Here is an 18,533-nt window from a genome sequence, read left to right on the forward strand (position 1 = left end):
GCCTTTAATATAGAAATATTAGACTTTACGAAATGGCTGTAAAGAAAAAAATAAAGAAATATTCTACATACATATATAGTCTGTATATGCAGGATCATTCTTCATAGCCTGGTTCTACCAGACTCTCGTACATACATTTCATTTGTACAGTACTGAAGGAAAATGAAATTGAGCGGAAGTGCGTAGGCGGGCGCAGCCAGGCTACATTCTTCATGCCATAAAGAGTTTTATTGAGGATTTAATGAAGCTAATAATGGGTGTAGTGTGCGTTGTCACACAGATGATGGCAGTGATGCACCAGTTTAGTTTGCACTGACTCAAAACAAAACGAATGGGCGGGGAATCTGCCACGTGGGTGAGGTTTGTGTGTCTACCCCCTCCCACCACTGCGATTCGTCTCTGCTGAAGTGTGTCCCTCTGCCGCTTCCGTCCGCGCTGACAGCAGCAGTAAAGATGGAGAGAGACTCTACGGTCCGCAGAATCAGAGCCCAGCAGAACCAGAACCAGAACCAGGAGAACCAGCAAAACATTCGCGATGAAGCGAACGCAATGAACGGGTTCCGGAGCCGCAAACACAAGCCGGAAGTGAGTGCACAGTTGCTGAGTGAGACTTCCGCCGTGGTTCTGATGCTCGGGTTTGTATGTGTTCTGTGGGTTCTGGTTCTGGTCTCAGTCCAGCAGCTCGTCATCAGCAGAAGCACGGGACAGTTCAACTCCGTCCGGGCCAGGTACAGTACAGGCATGTTTAATATGGTATTGCATGATTACCATAATATTTAATTGTCACTTCAATAATAAATTGATCGAATACTATGGTAATTCAACATAATGTCTTGGTAAAAAATTTTTATAGTGTTATTAAATTTTTCATGATTGTTGTGATAGACCCCAAAATACTTTATATATAGATTGGTATAATTAACATTTAAAATTGAAATATCTTTTTTTTTCCCCTGAAAGTATGTATGCGTTTTTATTACTAACTATTCTAAATTAAGTTATAATTTTAATTGGTTTACTGGTTTTTGTTTATTAAAACAAAATACTGGTAACTTTACAATGATGTTTATTAGTTAACTATAAATTTGTTATCAATAAACTAAGAAAGAACAATACTTCTACAGCATTTATTATCTTAGTTAATATTATTTTCAACATTTACTAATAGTCTACATTATTTAAAATCAAAGGTTATGTGTTACATTAAAATGTGTTACATTAGTGAATGCACTGTGAACTAACATGAACAAACAATGAACAGCTGTATTTATTAAGTAACATTAACAAAGATTAATAAATACTATTACAAATGAATTGTTCACTGTTAGTTCATACCTTACTCAATATTTTGTTTAGCCTACATCTACTGTGGTTACTACTGTTATTGTTACTTTTGTTACTGATACCACTATTGTTTTGATGACAGTTGTGGCTGATACAATTTAGCAGAGTGTTACCATGACAACAGTAACTAGTGCCTCTGATTTAGTGGAATAATAATGGCTACCATGGTAAAATAGATTACTTATTATGAGACATATTTACCAACTTTAATGCATTAATAATATCTGTCTGCTGGGTTTTGATAACACAGGAAAGCATGAACAGAATCTAAAAGCATAATACAAAGGTTGATTTAATCATCACTATTATTGTTTTTTGTGTTATGCTAGGCTAGCTATCTCTGACAACATAAAATAAGTCACATGAAAGTTACAGATCTTTTAAGTAAGCAAGTTGTGATCAATTCATTCATACTTTTAAAAAAATTGTATTCAATTTAACGTGCTTGTTTACATGTTTATGTTTTATATATAATACTACAGATATCTCTACTAATGTTTCTTAAAGTTGGCAATAAATTAATTTGTGTTTCTTGTGGTGATTGTTTATTCGTCCTCAAAGCATTGAGTACAAAATAATAAAGTAGAATACTGTAGATTAGAACAGAATAGGATAGAGTAGAATATAATAGAGAACAATATAATATAATAGAAAGAATAGGATGCAGTAGAGTAGAATAAATCAGAATACAATAGAATAGAGTAGAAAAGAATATGGCAAAATAGGGTAGTGTAGAATAGAATAGAGTGGATAGAATATAATTGAATAGAGTAGAAAGGATGGAATAGAATAGTGTGGAATAGAATAGAGTGGAATAAAATAGAGTAGATATAATAGAGTAGAATGGAAATAATACTATAGAGTTGGGTTAAAGTAGAATAGAGTAGAGTAGAAAGGATGGCATAGAGTAGAATGGAAAGAATACTATAGACTCAGTTGGGTATAGTAAAGTAGAGTAGAGTAGAATAGTATAGAATAGAGTGGATAGAATATGATAGAATAGAGTAGAAAGGATAGGATGGAATAGAGTGGAATAAAAAGAATGGGATAGAGTAAAATGGAAAGAATATAATAGAATTGGATAGAGTAGAGTAGAGAAGAAAGGGTGGAATATAATAAAATAGAGTGCAACTGAATAGAAATAATTTTATTGGATAGAGTGGAATAAAAAGAATGGGTTAGAGTAGAATGGAAAGAATATTTTAGAATTGGATAGAGTAGAGTAGAGAAGAAAGGATGGAATAGAATAAAATAGAGTGCAACTGAATAGAAATAATTTTATTGGATAGAGTAGAATAGAATAGAGTACAAATAATATGATCATATAGGATAGAGTGGAATAGAATAGAGTAGAAAGAATATCATAGAGTAGAATAGAGTGGAATAGAATAGAGTAGAAAGAATATCATAGAGTACAAAGAATATGATAGTATAGGATAGAGTAGAAAGAATATGATAGTATAGGATAGAGTAGAATATAGGAGAAAGAATATGATAGCATAGGATAGAGTAGAATAGAATAGAGTAGAAAGAATATGATAGAATAGAGTAGAAAGAATATGATAGAGTAGAGTAGAATAGAGTAGAAAGAATATGAAAGTATAGGATAGAGTAGAATAGAGGAGAAAGAATATGATAGCATAGGATAGAGTAGAATAGAGGAGAAAGAATATGATAGTATAGGATAGAGTAGAATAGAATAGAGTAGAAAGAATATGATAGAATAGAGTAGAAAGAATATGATAGAGTAGAATAGAGTAGAAAGAATATGATAGTATAGGATAGAGTAGAATAGAGTAGAAAGAATATGATAGCATAGGATAGAGTAGAATAGAGTAGAAAGAATATGATAGCATAGGATAGAGTAGAATAGAGGAGAAAGAATATGATAGTATAGGATAGAGTAGAATAGAATAGAGTAGAAAGAATATGATAGAGTAGAGTAGAATAGAGTAGAAAGAATATGATAGTATTGGATAGAGTAGAAAGAATATGATAGCATAGGATAAAGTAGAATAGAATAGAGTAGAAAGAATATGATAGAGTAGAGTACAATAGAGTAGAAAGAATATGATAGAGTAGAGTAGAATAGAGTAGAAAGAATATGATAGTTTAGGATAGAGTAGAATAGAATAGAGTAGAAATAATATGTTAGTGGATAGAGTAGAATAGAATAGAGTAGAAAGAATATGAGTAGAGTAGAATAGAATAGAGTAAACTTTAGTCATTACACACAGGTACATTGAATCTTTATCTGGCTTCTCTGCTGCAATTAAATAAGTGAAAAACTCAAAATCTATCCACAAGTTTCCGAGGGGCGCTCATGTAAAAAATAAAGTGGGTGAAACTTCCGGTGAGGCGGCGGAAGTAGCATTCCAATGGTATTTTGTGTGTTAGTTAGCGAAGAGGCTAGCTGTTTTTCGGAGAATTATGTTACTATTTAAAGACGCAAATCTTTCTGAGAGATGTCGTTACGGAGCTCAGGGACAACATGTGCTGTTCGCGGTTGTATGTATAACCGGACTAAACTAATTCAGTGGCTTAAACGTGATTGTTTTGAACATAAGCTGAAAACGAAATCACAGTGATCCTGCCAACGACTGAAGTTTCCATTAACCTCCCAAAAGAAAACGAATCTTCCTGTGTACATTTGTTTAAAATCTTAATATTCTATAAACTCTATCAGCATGTGTTTGGCTGTTCGCTACTGATGTTACACCTAAACTCAGGATCAAAGCCTGAGGTGACAGAATACCAAATGTGCCAGTTAATGTATTCAAGCAGCACATTCATTTATAATTTTGAATAAACTCCAAAGCACAATGACTAAGTGTGTATTTTTTATTTTAATTGTTTGTCAGCTCGCACAACTGTCTGTCAACATGCCTTGATGAGTATTGATTATTAATAATGTTATTATAATACTCCCAATCAACTACTGCGGAGGGTGAAGGTACTGTTATTTCACCTTTTTTAATTTCGTTGAGGTTGTGTTCCCACATCGTTAGCTAGTTTGGATCGCTATAACTTGAATGACCGTCAACTGTTGAATGAACGAGTGTCAAGCATGTCAAGTAGCGCTTTGTTTACTTCAAACCGGAAGTCGCGCCCACTTTTGACGCAAGGCCTCATGGGGCGTAGGAAACTTGTGGATAGATAAATAAATAACAATAGAGTAAAAACAGAGCAGCAGAGCTGAACTCATGTGTAAAGTTGTGTCTTATGATGATGTGCATCAGGAAGCATCTGGAGCAAATCACGAGCGTGGGGCCGCGGACAGTGGGGAGTCCAGAGAATGAGATCCTGACGGTGCAGTATCTGCTGGATAAGATAGAGCAGATCCGGGCCGCGAGCAGAACCGGGCCTCACTCCATCACTGTGGAGGTGCAGCGGCCCACCGGCTCCTTCAGCATCGACTTCCTCGGCGGCTTCACCAGCGTCTACGCCCGCGTCACCAACATCGCCGTCAGACTCGAACCCAAGACCGGCGCGCAGCACTTCATGCTCGCCAACTGCCACTTCGACTCTGTGGCCAACAGCCCGGGTACGTCACAGCAACGCTTCACACATCAACATGCTTCTTTCTTACAGGGATAGTTCACCCAAAAATGAAATGAAATTTACCTTATGATTTACTCACCCTCAAGTCATTCTAGGTGTATATGGCTTGCTTCTTTCGGACGAAGACCATCGGAGTTAGAAAATGTCCTGGTTCTTCCAATCTTTATAATGGCAGTGACTGGCTTTCTATTTTGAAGTCCATCATAAAAGTGCATCTATCCATCATAAAAGTGCATCTGTCCATCATAAAAATGCATCTATCCTTTATAAAAGTGCATCTATCCTTTATAAAAGTGCATCTGTCCATCATAAAAGTGCCATCTATCCTTTATAAAAGGGCATCTGTCCATCATAAAAGTGCATCTATCCATCATAAAAGTGCATCTGTCCTTTATAAAAGTGTATCTATCCTTTATAAAAGTGCATCTATCCATCATAAAAGTGCATCTCTCCTTTATAAAAGTGCATCTATCCTTTATAAAAGTGCATCTATCCATCATAAAAGTGCATCTATCCTTTATAAAAGGGCATCTGTCTATCATAAAAGTGCATCTATCCATCATAAAAGTGCATCTATCCATCATAAAAGTGCATCTGTCCATCATAAAAGTGCATCTATCCTTTATAAAAGTGCATCTATCATTTATAAAAGTGCATCTGTCCATCATAAAAGTGCCATCTATCCTTTATAAAAGTGCATCTGTCCATCATAAAAGTGCATCTATCCATCATAAAAGTGCATCTGTCCTTTATAAAAGTGTATCTATCCTTTATAAAAGTGCATCTATCCATCATAAAAGTGCATCTCTCTTTTATAAAAGTGCATCTATCCTTTATAAAAGTGCATCTATTCTTTATAAAAGTGCATCTATCCATCATAAAAGTGCATCTATCCTTTATAAAAGGGCATCTGTCTATCATAAAAGTGCATCTATCCATCATAAAAGTGCATCTATCCATCATAAAAGTGCACCTATCCTTTATAAAAGTGCATCTGTCAATCATAAAAGTGCATCCATCCTTTATAAAAGTGCATCTATCCTTTATAAAAGTGCATCTGTCCATCATAAAAGTGCATATATCCATCATAAAAGTGCATCTATCCTTTATAAAAGTGCATCTATCCATCATAAAAGTGCATCTATCCTTTATAAAAGGGCATATGTCCATCATAAAATTGCATCTATCCATCATTACAGTGCATCCATCCATCATAAAAATGCATCTATCCATTGTAAAAGTGCATCTATCCTTTATAAAAGTGCATCTGTCCATTATAAGTGCATCAATCCATCATACAAGTACATCTAGCATCATAAAATTGCTTCTGTCCATAATAAAAGGGTATCTATCTATCATAAAACTGCATCTATCATCATAAAATGCATGTATCCATCATAAGTGCATCTATCCTTTATAAAAGTGCATCTGTCCATCATAAAAGGGCATCTATCTATCATACAAGTGCACTATCCCAAACTTTCAGAACTGTGAGATCTTAGTTACGTGACGTTTCATTTAAGTTTCAACTGTGATACAATATCAACTCTATGATCTAAGTATCAACATGTTTCTACTAGTTTCTCTCAATGAATATTATGAAGCTTTATATTGCTCAAGAAGTTGCTCTTTCATAACTTAAGAGACTTAAAAAAGTCCCAGTGAGAGTCTGTAAAATGAGTTTATATTGAGATCTCTGACATATATCGCAGCAAATCTCACTCTATTTGCTCTCAATCTTATTATCAAAGCTCTATTAGTGTTTTCCTCAGGAGAAACATCTGAGACGTGTGTTGAACTCTTCACTGTCTGGGAGGAATAACTGAGATCTTGTGTGTGTTTGGGAATCTAGAACAGGCTGTTCTTTGGTTTATGAGAAATGATTTTGAGGAATTGTTTTGATATGATGTCATAAACAGGGAATGTTCCACATTGGTGACCTTTGTCTCAGTTTTGTTTGTTTTGTTTGCTGTAGTTTGGAGTGACAGAGATCAGACCGAACAGTTTAAGGTTTCGTTGTGTTTGGTGTCAGTGATCTTTGAGTCAGATCTCATGACTTTCTCATTTTTCACTGTGTTTGTGTCTGTTGTTGTGCGTTATTGGACAGTTGTGTTGTGTTATTTATGCATACAGTGCATTATTTGCTATTATACTCTTTTGTGCTTAGTGTTTTGAAATCATGATCTTTAGAAACCAGGAAGTGAAAGTGAACCACAGGAGCAATGATGTGTGTTTGTGTGTGTTTGTGTGTGTGAGTGATCTGGTCAAATTTGCAGATGACTGCATGTTAAAGATGCATATGCATGAGTGTGTGCGTGAATGAGTGTGAAAGAGTGTGTGTGTGTGTGTGTGTGTCTGTGTGAGAGAGTCTCAGTCTGAGTGAACTGATGATCTGCTGATGTATGCATGGTAAAGATGCATATGCATGAGTGTGTGCGTGTATGTCTGTGTGTGTGAGAGAGAGAGAGAGAGAGAGAGAAAGAGAGAGTCTCAGTCTGAGTGAACTGATGATCTGCTAATGTATGCATGTTAAAGATGAATATGCATGAGTATGTGTGTGTGTGTCAGTCTGAGTGATCTGCTGATGTATGCATGTTAAAGATGAATATGCATGAGTGTTTAATAGGCATCTGTGGTTTGAGTCAGTCTGTGATTCTGTTGTATTTCTGTCATGTTTCAAATCCCTCCGATGTTATTGATTTGATTTTATTATGTTTGTGTGCATGCTTTACTGTAGTGTGTCAGTAGAAACTGCAGGTTCTGTGTGATTAATTATAACGCGTGTGTGTGTGTGTCAGGAGCCAGTGATGACGCCGTCAGCTGCTCAGTGATGTTGGAGGTTTTACACTCTCTGGCGAATATCTCGACTCCTCTCAAACACGGCGTGATCTTCCTGTTTAACGGGGCTGAGGAGAACATCCTGCAGGTCAGAGGTCACCACACACACACTCACACCCATCTTCCTGTTCAACAGAGCCGAGGCTGACCTTCTCTCTCTCTCTCACACACACACACATATACTCACATACAGTTCACATACAGAAACTGATTCTACATCTGCTGATACAGAATCAGTTTCATCTCCTCATCATCTCAGATAGCTTAGAAACATGCAACAGAAACTTTTGACTCTCTTGTTTCCAGCACTTTAGACACAGTGGCTCTGTTGCGCTTAAAGAAAATAGTCCAAATGCCGCGGTACAGCGAGCATACTCAGGCCCTTAAAGGGTTAGTTCACCCAAAAATGAAAATTAAGTCATTAATTACTCACCCCCATGCTGTACCAACCCCGTAAGACCTTCGTTCATCTTCGGAACACAAATAAAGATATTTTTGATTAAATTTGAGAGCTGGATCAGTCCTACATAGACTGCCTAAGGGACTGGCTCTTGACGGCCCATAAAGTCATTAAAGAAAAGGTTTAAATATTCCATGTGCCTACAGCGGCTCAATTATAAGTTTATCAAGCGACGAGACTACTTTTTGTGCGAAAAAAAACATAAATAACGACTTTATTCCACTATTCCATTACTTCCTTATGGGCGCATGCGATAGAACTGAGACGAGGACGTTCTCATTCGTCTACTTCTTGTTACCGGCTGCTCACCGCTTAGGAGTTTTACCGCCACCTACCGTATAAAATGATGATCCATATATAAGGCGCTCCGGATCATAAGGAACACTGTCGTTTTTTGAGAAGATTAAAGGCTTTTAAGTGCACCTTATAGTGCGGAAAATACGCAAATTGAAAAGCATATGTACAGCGCGCATCTTCCTCTGCTTGTAAACAGAAAGTTTTGCGCTTCCAGCTATATCAGCACATCATCTTATATGGTAGGGGGCGGTAAAACTCCTAAGCGGTGAGCAGCCGGTAACAAGAAGTAGACGAATGAGAACGTCGTCGCCTCAGTTCTCACGCATGCGCCCATAAGGAAGTAATGGAATAGTCGAATGAAGTCGTTATTTATGTTTTTTTCACACAAAAAGTAGTCTCGTCGCTTGATAAACTTATAGTTGAGCTGCTGTAGGCACATGGAATATTTAAACCTTTTCTTGAATGACTTTATGGGCCGTCAAGAGCCAGTCCCTTAAGCAGTCTATATAGGACTGATCTAGCTCTCAGATTCAATCAAAAATATCTTTATTTGTGTTCCGAAGATGAACGAAGGTCTTACAGGGTTGGAACAGCATGGGGGTGAGTAATTAATGACTTAATTTTCATTTTTGGGTGAACTAACCCTTTAAGAGAGCAGCCAGAAAAATGGAGCATAGCTGGAAGAAAACTAAACTAGAGGTATTTCGCATTTCATGGAAGGAGAGCTCGACTGCATACAGAGAGGCCTTAAAAACTGCTAGATCTGCTTATTTTTCAAATCTATTAGAAGAAAATAAACATAATCCTAGGTATTTATTTGAAACCGTGAATAAACTAATGAAAAATAAAGCTTCAACCCCAGAAGTTTCCAATCAGCACAACAGTAACTTTATGAACTTCTAAACTTACAAGATCAGGGTTCCAGACTTATGCATTTGCGAACTTTTTTTGAGAATGTGTGAGTTAAAATTTTATGTGGTCTCACTTTTGCGAGTGGACGCTCGTTGTATCAGCTGCTGCAGTCCGTAACTTATGTTCAAAATGAACGAGTAGGCTACATCATGCATTCATTTTCCAAACCGTGTTTTTGACTTATCCTGAATCACTACAGTACGCCTATAATAAGTGTTTACATTCGGACTATTTTATCCCGGGGTCGACTCGGATGCGAAGTTGCCCAGTGCCTGCGTGACTCGCCATAGACATTAATGGAGAGAAGTAGCTCCGGCTACAGTGTTCTTCCGCAAGACACGTGCAGTTTATTGATTGACGAACGTAGACGTCACACACATTGCACACTGATGGTGGAACGCACCAATTACAAATTCACGGATTAAGGCATATAAAAATGAAAATGTCTCACAAAATAGCGTGCCCCTTTCTACATCTTTTCAGCGGTTAGATGAGGGTAATCACTCGACTAAGGAAAAGGAAATTATTATAAAATGCAGAAGGTAAGGAGTGTGAGATTTCTGATTTTTGTTACAACTATAAACTTTGATAACGAAAAAACTGTATTAGGTTATTATAATACTCTAATCTTTTAAAATGTAATAGATAGATAGATAGATAGATAGATAGATAGATAGATAGATAGATAGATAGATAGATAGATAGATAGATAGATAGATAGATAATAGATGGATAGATGGATAGATGGATAGATGGATAGATGGATAGACGGATAGACGGATAGACGGATGGATGGATGGATGGATAGATAGATAGATAGATAGATAGACAGACAGACAGACAGATAGATAGATAGATAGATAGATAGATAGATAGATAGATAGATAGATAGATAGATAGATAGGATACAGTAAATTATGATTCAAATGTAAATTGATAGATTGTATATAATTCAAATGTAAAATCAATGTAAAATTTGGCAATGATAATTAATATATTACAGGTATTTATGCTGCAACCCAGAAAGCCTTTGCTAGCTTTGGTCCATTGAAACCACTATTCATCAGCATACATTGATTAATCCCATGGCATGTAGCAAAAAAAAAAAGAAAAAGAAAAAGAAAAAGTGCGACCAAATCAAACGCTTGTGCGACCAACTGAGAAAGTTGGTAGCACCAGTTCAACCAGTGGAAAAGTTAGTCTGGAGCCCTGAAGATTGATAATATCATGGAGAAAATTATAACTATGCAACTGTCTACTACAGTATCGCATCAGGCAGTGTCTGCACACACACTCACACACACACATCCATGCATGTCAAGGTCGAGGTTGATGGTTGTTGACGTCTCTCTCTCTGTCTCAGGCGAGTCACGGCTTCATTACCCAGCATCCCTGGGCTCAGCAGGTGCGAGCGTTTGTGAACCTGGAGGCGGCAGGTGTGGGGGGGAAGGAGGTGGTGTTTCAGACAGGTAAACACTCCACACACACACACACACACACACACACACACACACACACATACACACACCTGTGTCTGTCTCCACACCTGATGAGAATCTGCACTGTTGCTAGGCAGAACAAGATTCACTTCATCATCCTGTGATCATTTACTGACACTCTAAACAGTCCCTCCAGAAAAACGTGATTATGCGATCGCTGAATTCAATGCAAAATCAGCCAAAGTCCGCATATTTATGCGGGGGCCGCATTTTTTCAAATACGCCGCACTTTCGCCCCATAAATTGCCGATTTCTGTGCAAAATATGTGGGGTTTGCATAATTTCATAATCCTCGCATTTTCGTTGCAAAAAAAGTCATGTATCTTAGCAGAAAGTTGAAAAATATGCGTTTGCTTCACACAAGAGCAGCCATTTCCCCCTGTTTCCATGGGAACGTTATGAAGTGACGCAATTACGCGACGCCAGACAGACTCACGGAGGCGATTGACATCTCACAAATCGAACTCGTATAACTGTCTGTCACACGTTCTACCGTCACATCGTTACTTAATAAACAATAATATAAAAGAAGTAGCATCAAACAGAAATTACCCGCACACATGGGGTGTTTGAGGCGCACATATAACACTGCAGAGAGTTCAACAGGAGCGCGCAGCTCTTAAAGGGGCCACACTTTATTTACACTCGTTACAGTCTGAAATAAAAGAAGATGAGAAATTAAACATTCCCAGCACTTTCTATGATGTAGTATGCTTGCTTATCAAAGAAAGTAATAAGAAATGACTCTTACATTAGCCTAGTGAGAACAGGATGTTGGGGGAATCACTTTTTTTCTCTTTTTTATCAAACCGCAATTTTTGCAAATTCCTGCAATTTCATCCCATAAAATTGCATAAATATCCCGCATATTCTTTCCATCGCATTTTTAAAGAAAACGGGCCACGTAATCAAGGATTTTTGCCCGCAACAATCACAAAAAAACTCAGCGTTTTTCTGGAAGGACTGAATACTATTATGGTAAATGTTATATATAAATCGCACATTTTTTCATAAATTTTTGGAAATTACCACCACAAAATCAGTCATTTTGATCGCAAAAATCAAAAAAAAAAAATAATCGTGAAATCCTGGAGGGACTGTCTAAACCAGCGGTTCTCAACCAGTTGATCTCGAGACGACAAAGCCACTCAGATTAAACTACCAACGATCAACTGAAAAAATAACATTTATTACTTTAATTCACCCCAAAATTCACAGTGTCTTCAAAAACTAGGATAATAAGGAAGCTTCTTTGCAAAAGTGTGATTCCTAGACGTGTAATATTTCTTGAAGTCTTAAAATGTTGCAGTTTTATAATGAATATAATGTTTTCAACCTCTAAGATATATTATCAGGTAGAATTTGCAAGTAACATTTTTTTTTTTTCATAATTTTACAACTTTTCTGTAAATCAGGAATAACTGGATGAGTAATGTAAATTCACTGGTTAACAAGACCGATAGAAGCTTGTTTCCACCAGAGAATAAAAAAATAAAAAAGGTAATTGCAAGCTTTTTATCTTATCTTTATTATCAGAATTGCGAGTCTTTTTACAGTTTTTTTCCAATTGCTAACACACTAAAATGACATGCACAGCACAATTATTTAAACCGACACAGAGAGCAAAACTTCTTCTCAATTTTCCAAAAGTCTAAACACATTTTCTGTTTTACACATATTTTGCATTTCAAAATGCCACTTTTTAAAGGCACTGAGCACAGTTCTCTGCATAAGACACAACAATCTGATATAAAGTCACATGTTTGCCATTTCAAAACACTACCATTCAAAATGACACTACATGAGCTGTGCCACCTGGCCAAACACCTCAATGGTAAATTAATGGTTAACACTTCAATCAGGATGTAAGCACTATAAAACTATAAAAAATTATTTTTCTTGCCACTTTTTTTACTGTAATATATTTTCTGGAAGTTTCTTTTTCAGTTTACTGTTTTTAGAATTTTTTTTTTCAGTCCCATGTAAATATTTCTGCTGTGCATATGTTGCACTGACTTGTTTACTGTAGTGAAAAATTACATTACTGTAAAATGAAGTTTCAACAGCATGTGTGTGTCTGCAAATATTTCTGTGCATGTGAACAATCTGATACATTTTTTAGTATTATGGCAAAGCATACTAAAGATAGGAGTGCTTTTCATTATGCCCAACAGTGTGTAGTTGTTTATGCAAAAGTTCATGCAAAAGTTTGATTTTGATAATGCTGTGTGTAGTTTCGGTTGCAGTGCTTCATTTAGCAGGATATATATGCTTCATTTTGCAGTTTGGGTGTGTGGTTTTGTGAATTGTGTAAAGTATTTTGATAAAGTGTTAAGTATTTTGATAAAAACCAGACTAGTTTGCAAAATTGTGTGTTAGCAATTGGAAAAAACTGTAAACAATGTATTTAAGTTTATATCTTACAATTCTGACTTTTCCCCTTGCAATTCTGCCTTTCTATCCCACAATTTTAAGTAAAAAAAAGTCACAATTATATTTAAAAACAACAACAGCTTTTTTAAGTAGTAGTGCACACTCTATATAGTCTATATATTTACTCCACGGACATGTAAAACAACGAGAGATGGACCGCCGCTGAAGTCTTCTTAAATTACGTTGCTACTGTTACATTTAGTTCCCGGGGAACTGCCCTGGTGGATAGTTCCTATAACTGACTTCCTGTACTGAACTATAACTGTGTGAAAGTGAGAATCGCTGATCTAAACCCAGATGTGTCTGATTTATTCTGTTCAACACTAATGTCCATCAGATTGTTGATGTGTCTGTGTGTTTACATTCACTTCCATGATATGGAAGAGAGCTGTGTGTGTGTGTGTGTGTGTGTGTGTGTGTGTGATGGGTAGGTTTAGGTGTAGGGTCAGTGTGTGTGTGTGTGTGTGTGTGTGTGTTTGTGTTTGTGTGATGGGTAGGTGTAGGGTTAGTGTGTGTGTGTGTGTGATGGGTAGGTTTAGGTGTTGGGTTAGTGCGTGTGTGTGTGTGTGTGTGTGTGTGTGTGATGGGTAGGTTTAGGTGTTGGGTTAGTGCGTGTGTGTGTGTGTGTGTGTGATGGGTAGGTTTAGGTGTTGGGTTAGTGCGTGTGTGTGTGTGTGTGTGTGTGTGTGTGTGATGGGTAGGTTTAGGTGTTGGGTTAGTGTGTGTGTGTGTGTGTGTGTGTGTGTGTGTGTGTGTGTGTGTGATGGGTAGGTTTAGGTGTAGGGTCAGTGTGTGTGTGTGTGTGTGTGTGTGTGTTTGTGTGATGGGTAGGTGTAGGGTTAGTGTGTGTGTGTGTGTGATGGGTAGGTTTAGGTGTAGGGTTAGTTTGTGTGTGTGTGTGTGTGTGTGTGTGTGTGTGTGTGTGTGTGTGTGTGATGGGTAGGTTTATGTGTAGGGTTAGTTTGTGTGTGTGTGTGTGTGTGTGTGTGTGTGTGATGGGTAGGTTTATGTGTAGGCTTAGTGTGTGTGTGTGTGTATGTAATGGGTAGGTTTAGGGGTTGGGTTAGGGGGCGGGTGTGATAGGTAGGATTAGGGGTCTTGTTTGTGTGTATGTGTGTGATGGGTAGGTTTAGGGGTCGTGTGTGTGTGTGTGTGTGTGTGTGTGTGTGAAATGGGTAGGTTTAGGGGTTGGGTGTGTGTATGTGTGCGTGTGTTTGTTTGTGTGTGATGGGTAGGTTTAGGTGTATGGTTAGTGTGTGTGTGTGTGTGATGGGTAGGTTTAGGGGTCGGGTGTGTGTGTGTGTGTGTGTGTGATTGGTAGGTTTAGGGGTTGTCTGTGTGTGATTGGTAGGTTTAGGTGTGTAGCTCCATTTAAATTGCTAATTAAACTTGTGTGTGTGATTGTGTGTGTGTGTCTCAGGTCCAGAGAACCCGTGGCTGGTGCAGGCGTATGTGCGAGCCGCTGTTCACCCGTTCGCCTCAGTCGTCGGTCAGGAGGTTTTCCAGAGCGGAGTCATCCCCTCAGACACAGACTTCCGCATCTACAGGGACTTCGGGAATATTCCTGGTGAGGGAAACACTAAAACATCTGTGAAAGTTCTGGTGAAACACACAGCAACTGTGACTGACAACTTCACCAGACAACAACACTCTATTAACACGTTTTACAGATGGAGGTACTGAGGAAATCAGCAGGATTTTCTGAGTTCATGTTAAAGACTTCTTCTGTCTCCTGCAGGGATTGATCTTGCATTCATCGAGAACGGTTTCATCTATCACACTAAATATGACACTCCAGAGCGAATCCACATCGACTCCATCCAGAGAGCAGGTGAGACTCAGGATTCCTGATCCACAGGTTCATATCCGTGTGTGAGAGTGAGAGTGTGTTAGAGTATTAGTGTGAGAGTGCGAGAGAGAGAGAGAGTGTGAGATAGTGTGGTTGAGAGTGCGTGAGATAATGTGTGCGTGAGAGTGTGACAGAGTGTGTAAGTGTGTGATTGATTGTGAGAGTGTGTAAGTGTGTGTGATTGTGTGTGATCTGAGAGTGTGTTAAATCTGGTCTCTTACCCTGTACTGTAATGGTTGTCTTCGACTGTTGTATTATTTTTATTAAAACTGCAGAAGAACAATATGATGAAAGTAAAAACTAATGATAAGCAAAATAAATAATGCATTAGTATAGCCATAGGCCGATTATAACCAACAAGCAAACAGAAAGTTAATATACTGCAGAATTCTGGTGAAGTGAGTCACGTGTGTGTGTTTACTGAACTCTTAAAACCTCTTAAATCTTAAATCCAATCAGAACGCAGAGACTTCACACACACTAGAGCTCGTTCACACACGCTAGAGCTCGTTCACACACACCAGAGCTCATTCACACACACTAGAGCTCGTTCACACATGCGCAGTGTTCAACAACTACACTTTAATTCCCTCGACATACAGGTTGCCAATCAGATTGCTTGTTTTGCTCAAGATCAGGATTGAGTCACGTCATGCAGACATGAAACTGCTTCTAACCGCAGCTCAAGATCTGTCGCTCAAACAAACAAGTGTGCGATGCTGTTTGCGAATGCTCGTTGGAACGATGGTTTCGGGAAACACACACTCGTTGAACTGCTGATAACGACAGAACTCATTGTTAGCTAACAATGCTTTCTGGAAACACACCCCAGAGCGATTCGGAACAGATCGCTCTGATATTTAACGAAATGTAAAGATTTAATTATTTAAATTTAAATAGATTTAAATTTAAATGTTTTATATAGACAGACTGACAGATCACGTATTTGCATCAGTTGCTTTGAAAATAATACACTTCCTGTTTGTCTCTGTCACCAAGGCGACAACATCCTGTCGGTGCTCCAGCACCTGGTGATGTCGGACGAGCTGGCGGATTCCTCTGAGTATCGCCACGGTAACATGGTGTTCTTCGACCTGCTGGGATTGACTGTGGTGGCGTATCCCGCGCGCGTCGGCACCATCATCAACCTCATGGCGGCCGTCGCCACGGTGATCTACCTGGGCAGGAAGTGCATGATGACCAGTAGTGAGGGTACGTGATGGTCACATGACCAGACATCGGTCCGGCTCCAGTTGTGTTTGATTTCATGATATCACAGAAAAATGAAGAAATGGTATTAATAGGCTTTTTTAATAAAATAAAAATTGTGATCTGGGGTGTGTGTTCTCCCACAGGCGAGTGGTGCGGTGTGTGTAATCTGATGTGTGTGTGTTCTCCCACAGGCTGACCGTGCGGTGTGTGTAATCTGATGTGTGTTTGTGTTTGTTCTCCCACAGGTGGGCGATACACACGTGATCTGGGGCCTCATTTATAAAACTTTGCATAGGATTTGCGTCAGAAGTGGCGTACGGATGAAACATAGGACATGCGTACGCACATAAATATTCGGATTTATAAAACCGTGCGCACGCACATCGTACGCATTGTTCCCTTAATAAATCACAAAATTAATTCTAAATATAGCGCAGCTTTTGCAGCTTCATGTCACGCCCATAGTTGCCCATAAATAGTCCGTGAAACGCCCACAAGTTAATATTCATCAATTGCAAAATCATGTTAAAAACAGAGAGGAATTTAAAAAAAACGTAACTTCACTCAATGTGAAGTAGAAGTTATCGTTGGCGAGGTGGAAAAGAGGAGAAAATGTTGTTTGGAGGGCACAGTGTGGGCATAACTAATGCCAAAAAGGCACTTGAGTGGCAAAAGGTTGCAGACGCCGTAAATGCTGTAGCCTCACAACCTCGGACTGTGGCCGAAATAAAAAAGAAATGGTCGGACATCAAAGTCGAGGCAAAAAAGTGTCTAGTCATTAATTCATTTAGAGAGGTGGCCAAGGAGTTGTGTGAAATCAAGACTGTCCTGACTGAAATAAACTGCACAATGAGGGAATTCTGGAATAAATAATATATTTTTTCCATACTTTTTGTTGTGAAGATGACGCGTTCACTCCGAATTATTCCATTTAATCGCCACATCTTCTAAGAGTGCAATATCTGCTATTGTGCGTCATTACGCATTGTGGTGAGGCATTTTATTTCCATCCATTTAATTCTGCATCTGACAAGCTACGGATGTCGGTTATATTCTACTTGGAAATGGGAAATAGTTCAGTGCAAATGTAATTTCTTGCAGCTTTCTGAATGGTTGAGACGTACGTCATACGTTATTTTATCAAAAATAAAACAAACTAAAGGCATGTGCATGAATAGGCTACCATGATTCCGTAGATTATGAAGACATTTTTACTATGAAAACAACTTTCCCCAGTGGACAAATAATACATCTATCTATTTATCGATCTATCTATAGGCCTATATCCCCCTAATTATCTATCTATCTATCTGACTGACTATCTAATTGCTATATCTGCTCCGTTAGACGGACACATTGGCGAAAATATCAGTTTTGTACATTATTTCGTTCTATTTACCATCTTATTTAGGATGAATTGTATATGCCAATATTATTGCAGAACATATTTCACTTTCTTTTTGGAAATATGTGTTAATTTGCATTTCTGTTGCAGATCGATCAAACGGGTGTTCGTGTAGTAGGCTGTTAATTGTAAGACTTGCTTTGTGAAGTCTTCGTGTTATTTATGAGAGGCAGTATTGCCATTTATTTTACAGTTTCACACACTTTCACGCGTTTTTTCCAACTGCCGACGGTGTCGCCATTTCTCATTTCACCCGTTTTTGTGCATACGCCTGGGTCAGACCTTGCGTGAAGGACCGCACATTTTACCGTCAAGTTTGCTTTTTATAAATACCAACTATTGCGTAGATAGCGGCATACGCCTTCTTTTGTGCGTACGCAACGTTTATAAATGTGGCCTGTGGTGTGTGTGATCTGATGTGTGTGTTCTCCCACAGGCAGGCGGTACACGCGTGATCTGGTGTGTGTGATCTTGTGTGTGTGTGTGTGTTCTCCCACAGGCGGGCGATACGCTCCTGGGCTGAAGTGTGCGGTGTGTGTGATCTGATGTGTGTATTCTCCCACAGGCGGGCGATACACACTTGATCTGGTGTGTGTGATCTAATGTGTGTATTCTCCCACAGGCGGGCGATACACGCCTGATCTGGCGTGTGCGGCGCTCCTGGGCTGAAGTGTGCAGTGTGTGATCTAATGTGTGTGTTCTCCCACAGGCGGGCGATACACG

At 38.5% G+C, this 18,533-nt stretch overlaps 1 protein-coding gene across 1 annotated transcript in view; it reads left to right on the forward strand.

The window, feature by feature from the left end:
- Nucleotides 1-400: 400 nt before the first annotated feature.
- The window catches only part of ermp1 (endoplasmic reticulum metallopeptidase 1), a 41,180-nt gene continuing 23,047 nt past the window's right edge, over nt 401-18,533 (forward strand). The window contains exons 1-7 of the mRNA XM_089123762.1: nt 401-728; nt 4,584-4,888; nt 7,704-7,831; nt 10,776-10,881; nt 14,765-14,911; nt 15,083-15,175; nt 16,193-16,405. Coding sequence (XP_088979888.1) covers nt 454-728; nt 4,584-4,888; nt 7,704-7,831; nt 10,776-10,881; nt 14,765-14,911; nt 15,083-15,175; nt 16,193-16,405 — 1,267 coding nt within the window. The 5' untranslated portion in view covers nt 401-453. The remainder of the gene's footprint in view (nt 729-4,583; nt 4,889-7,703; nt 7,832-10,775; nt 10,882-14,764; nt 14,912-15,082; nt 15,176-16,192; nt 16,406-18,533) is intronic.

The sequence above is a fragment of the Pimephales promelas genome, chromosome 19 (genome assembly GCF_988280905.1).
Source record: "Pimephales promelas chromosome 19, fPimPro1.hap1.1, whole genome shotgun sequence".
Lineage (NCBI taxonomy): Eukaryota > Metazoa > Chordata > Actinopteri > Cypriniformes > Leuciscidae > Pimephales > Pimephales promelas.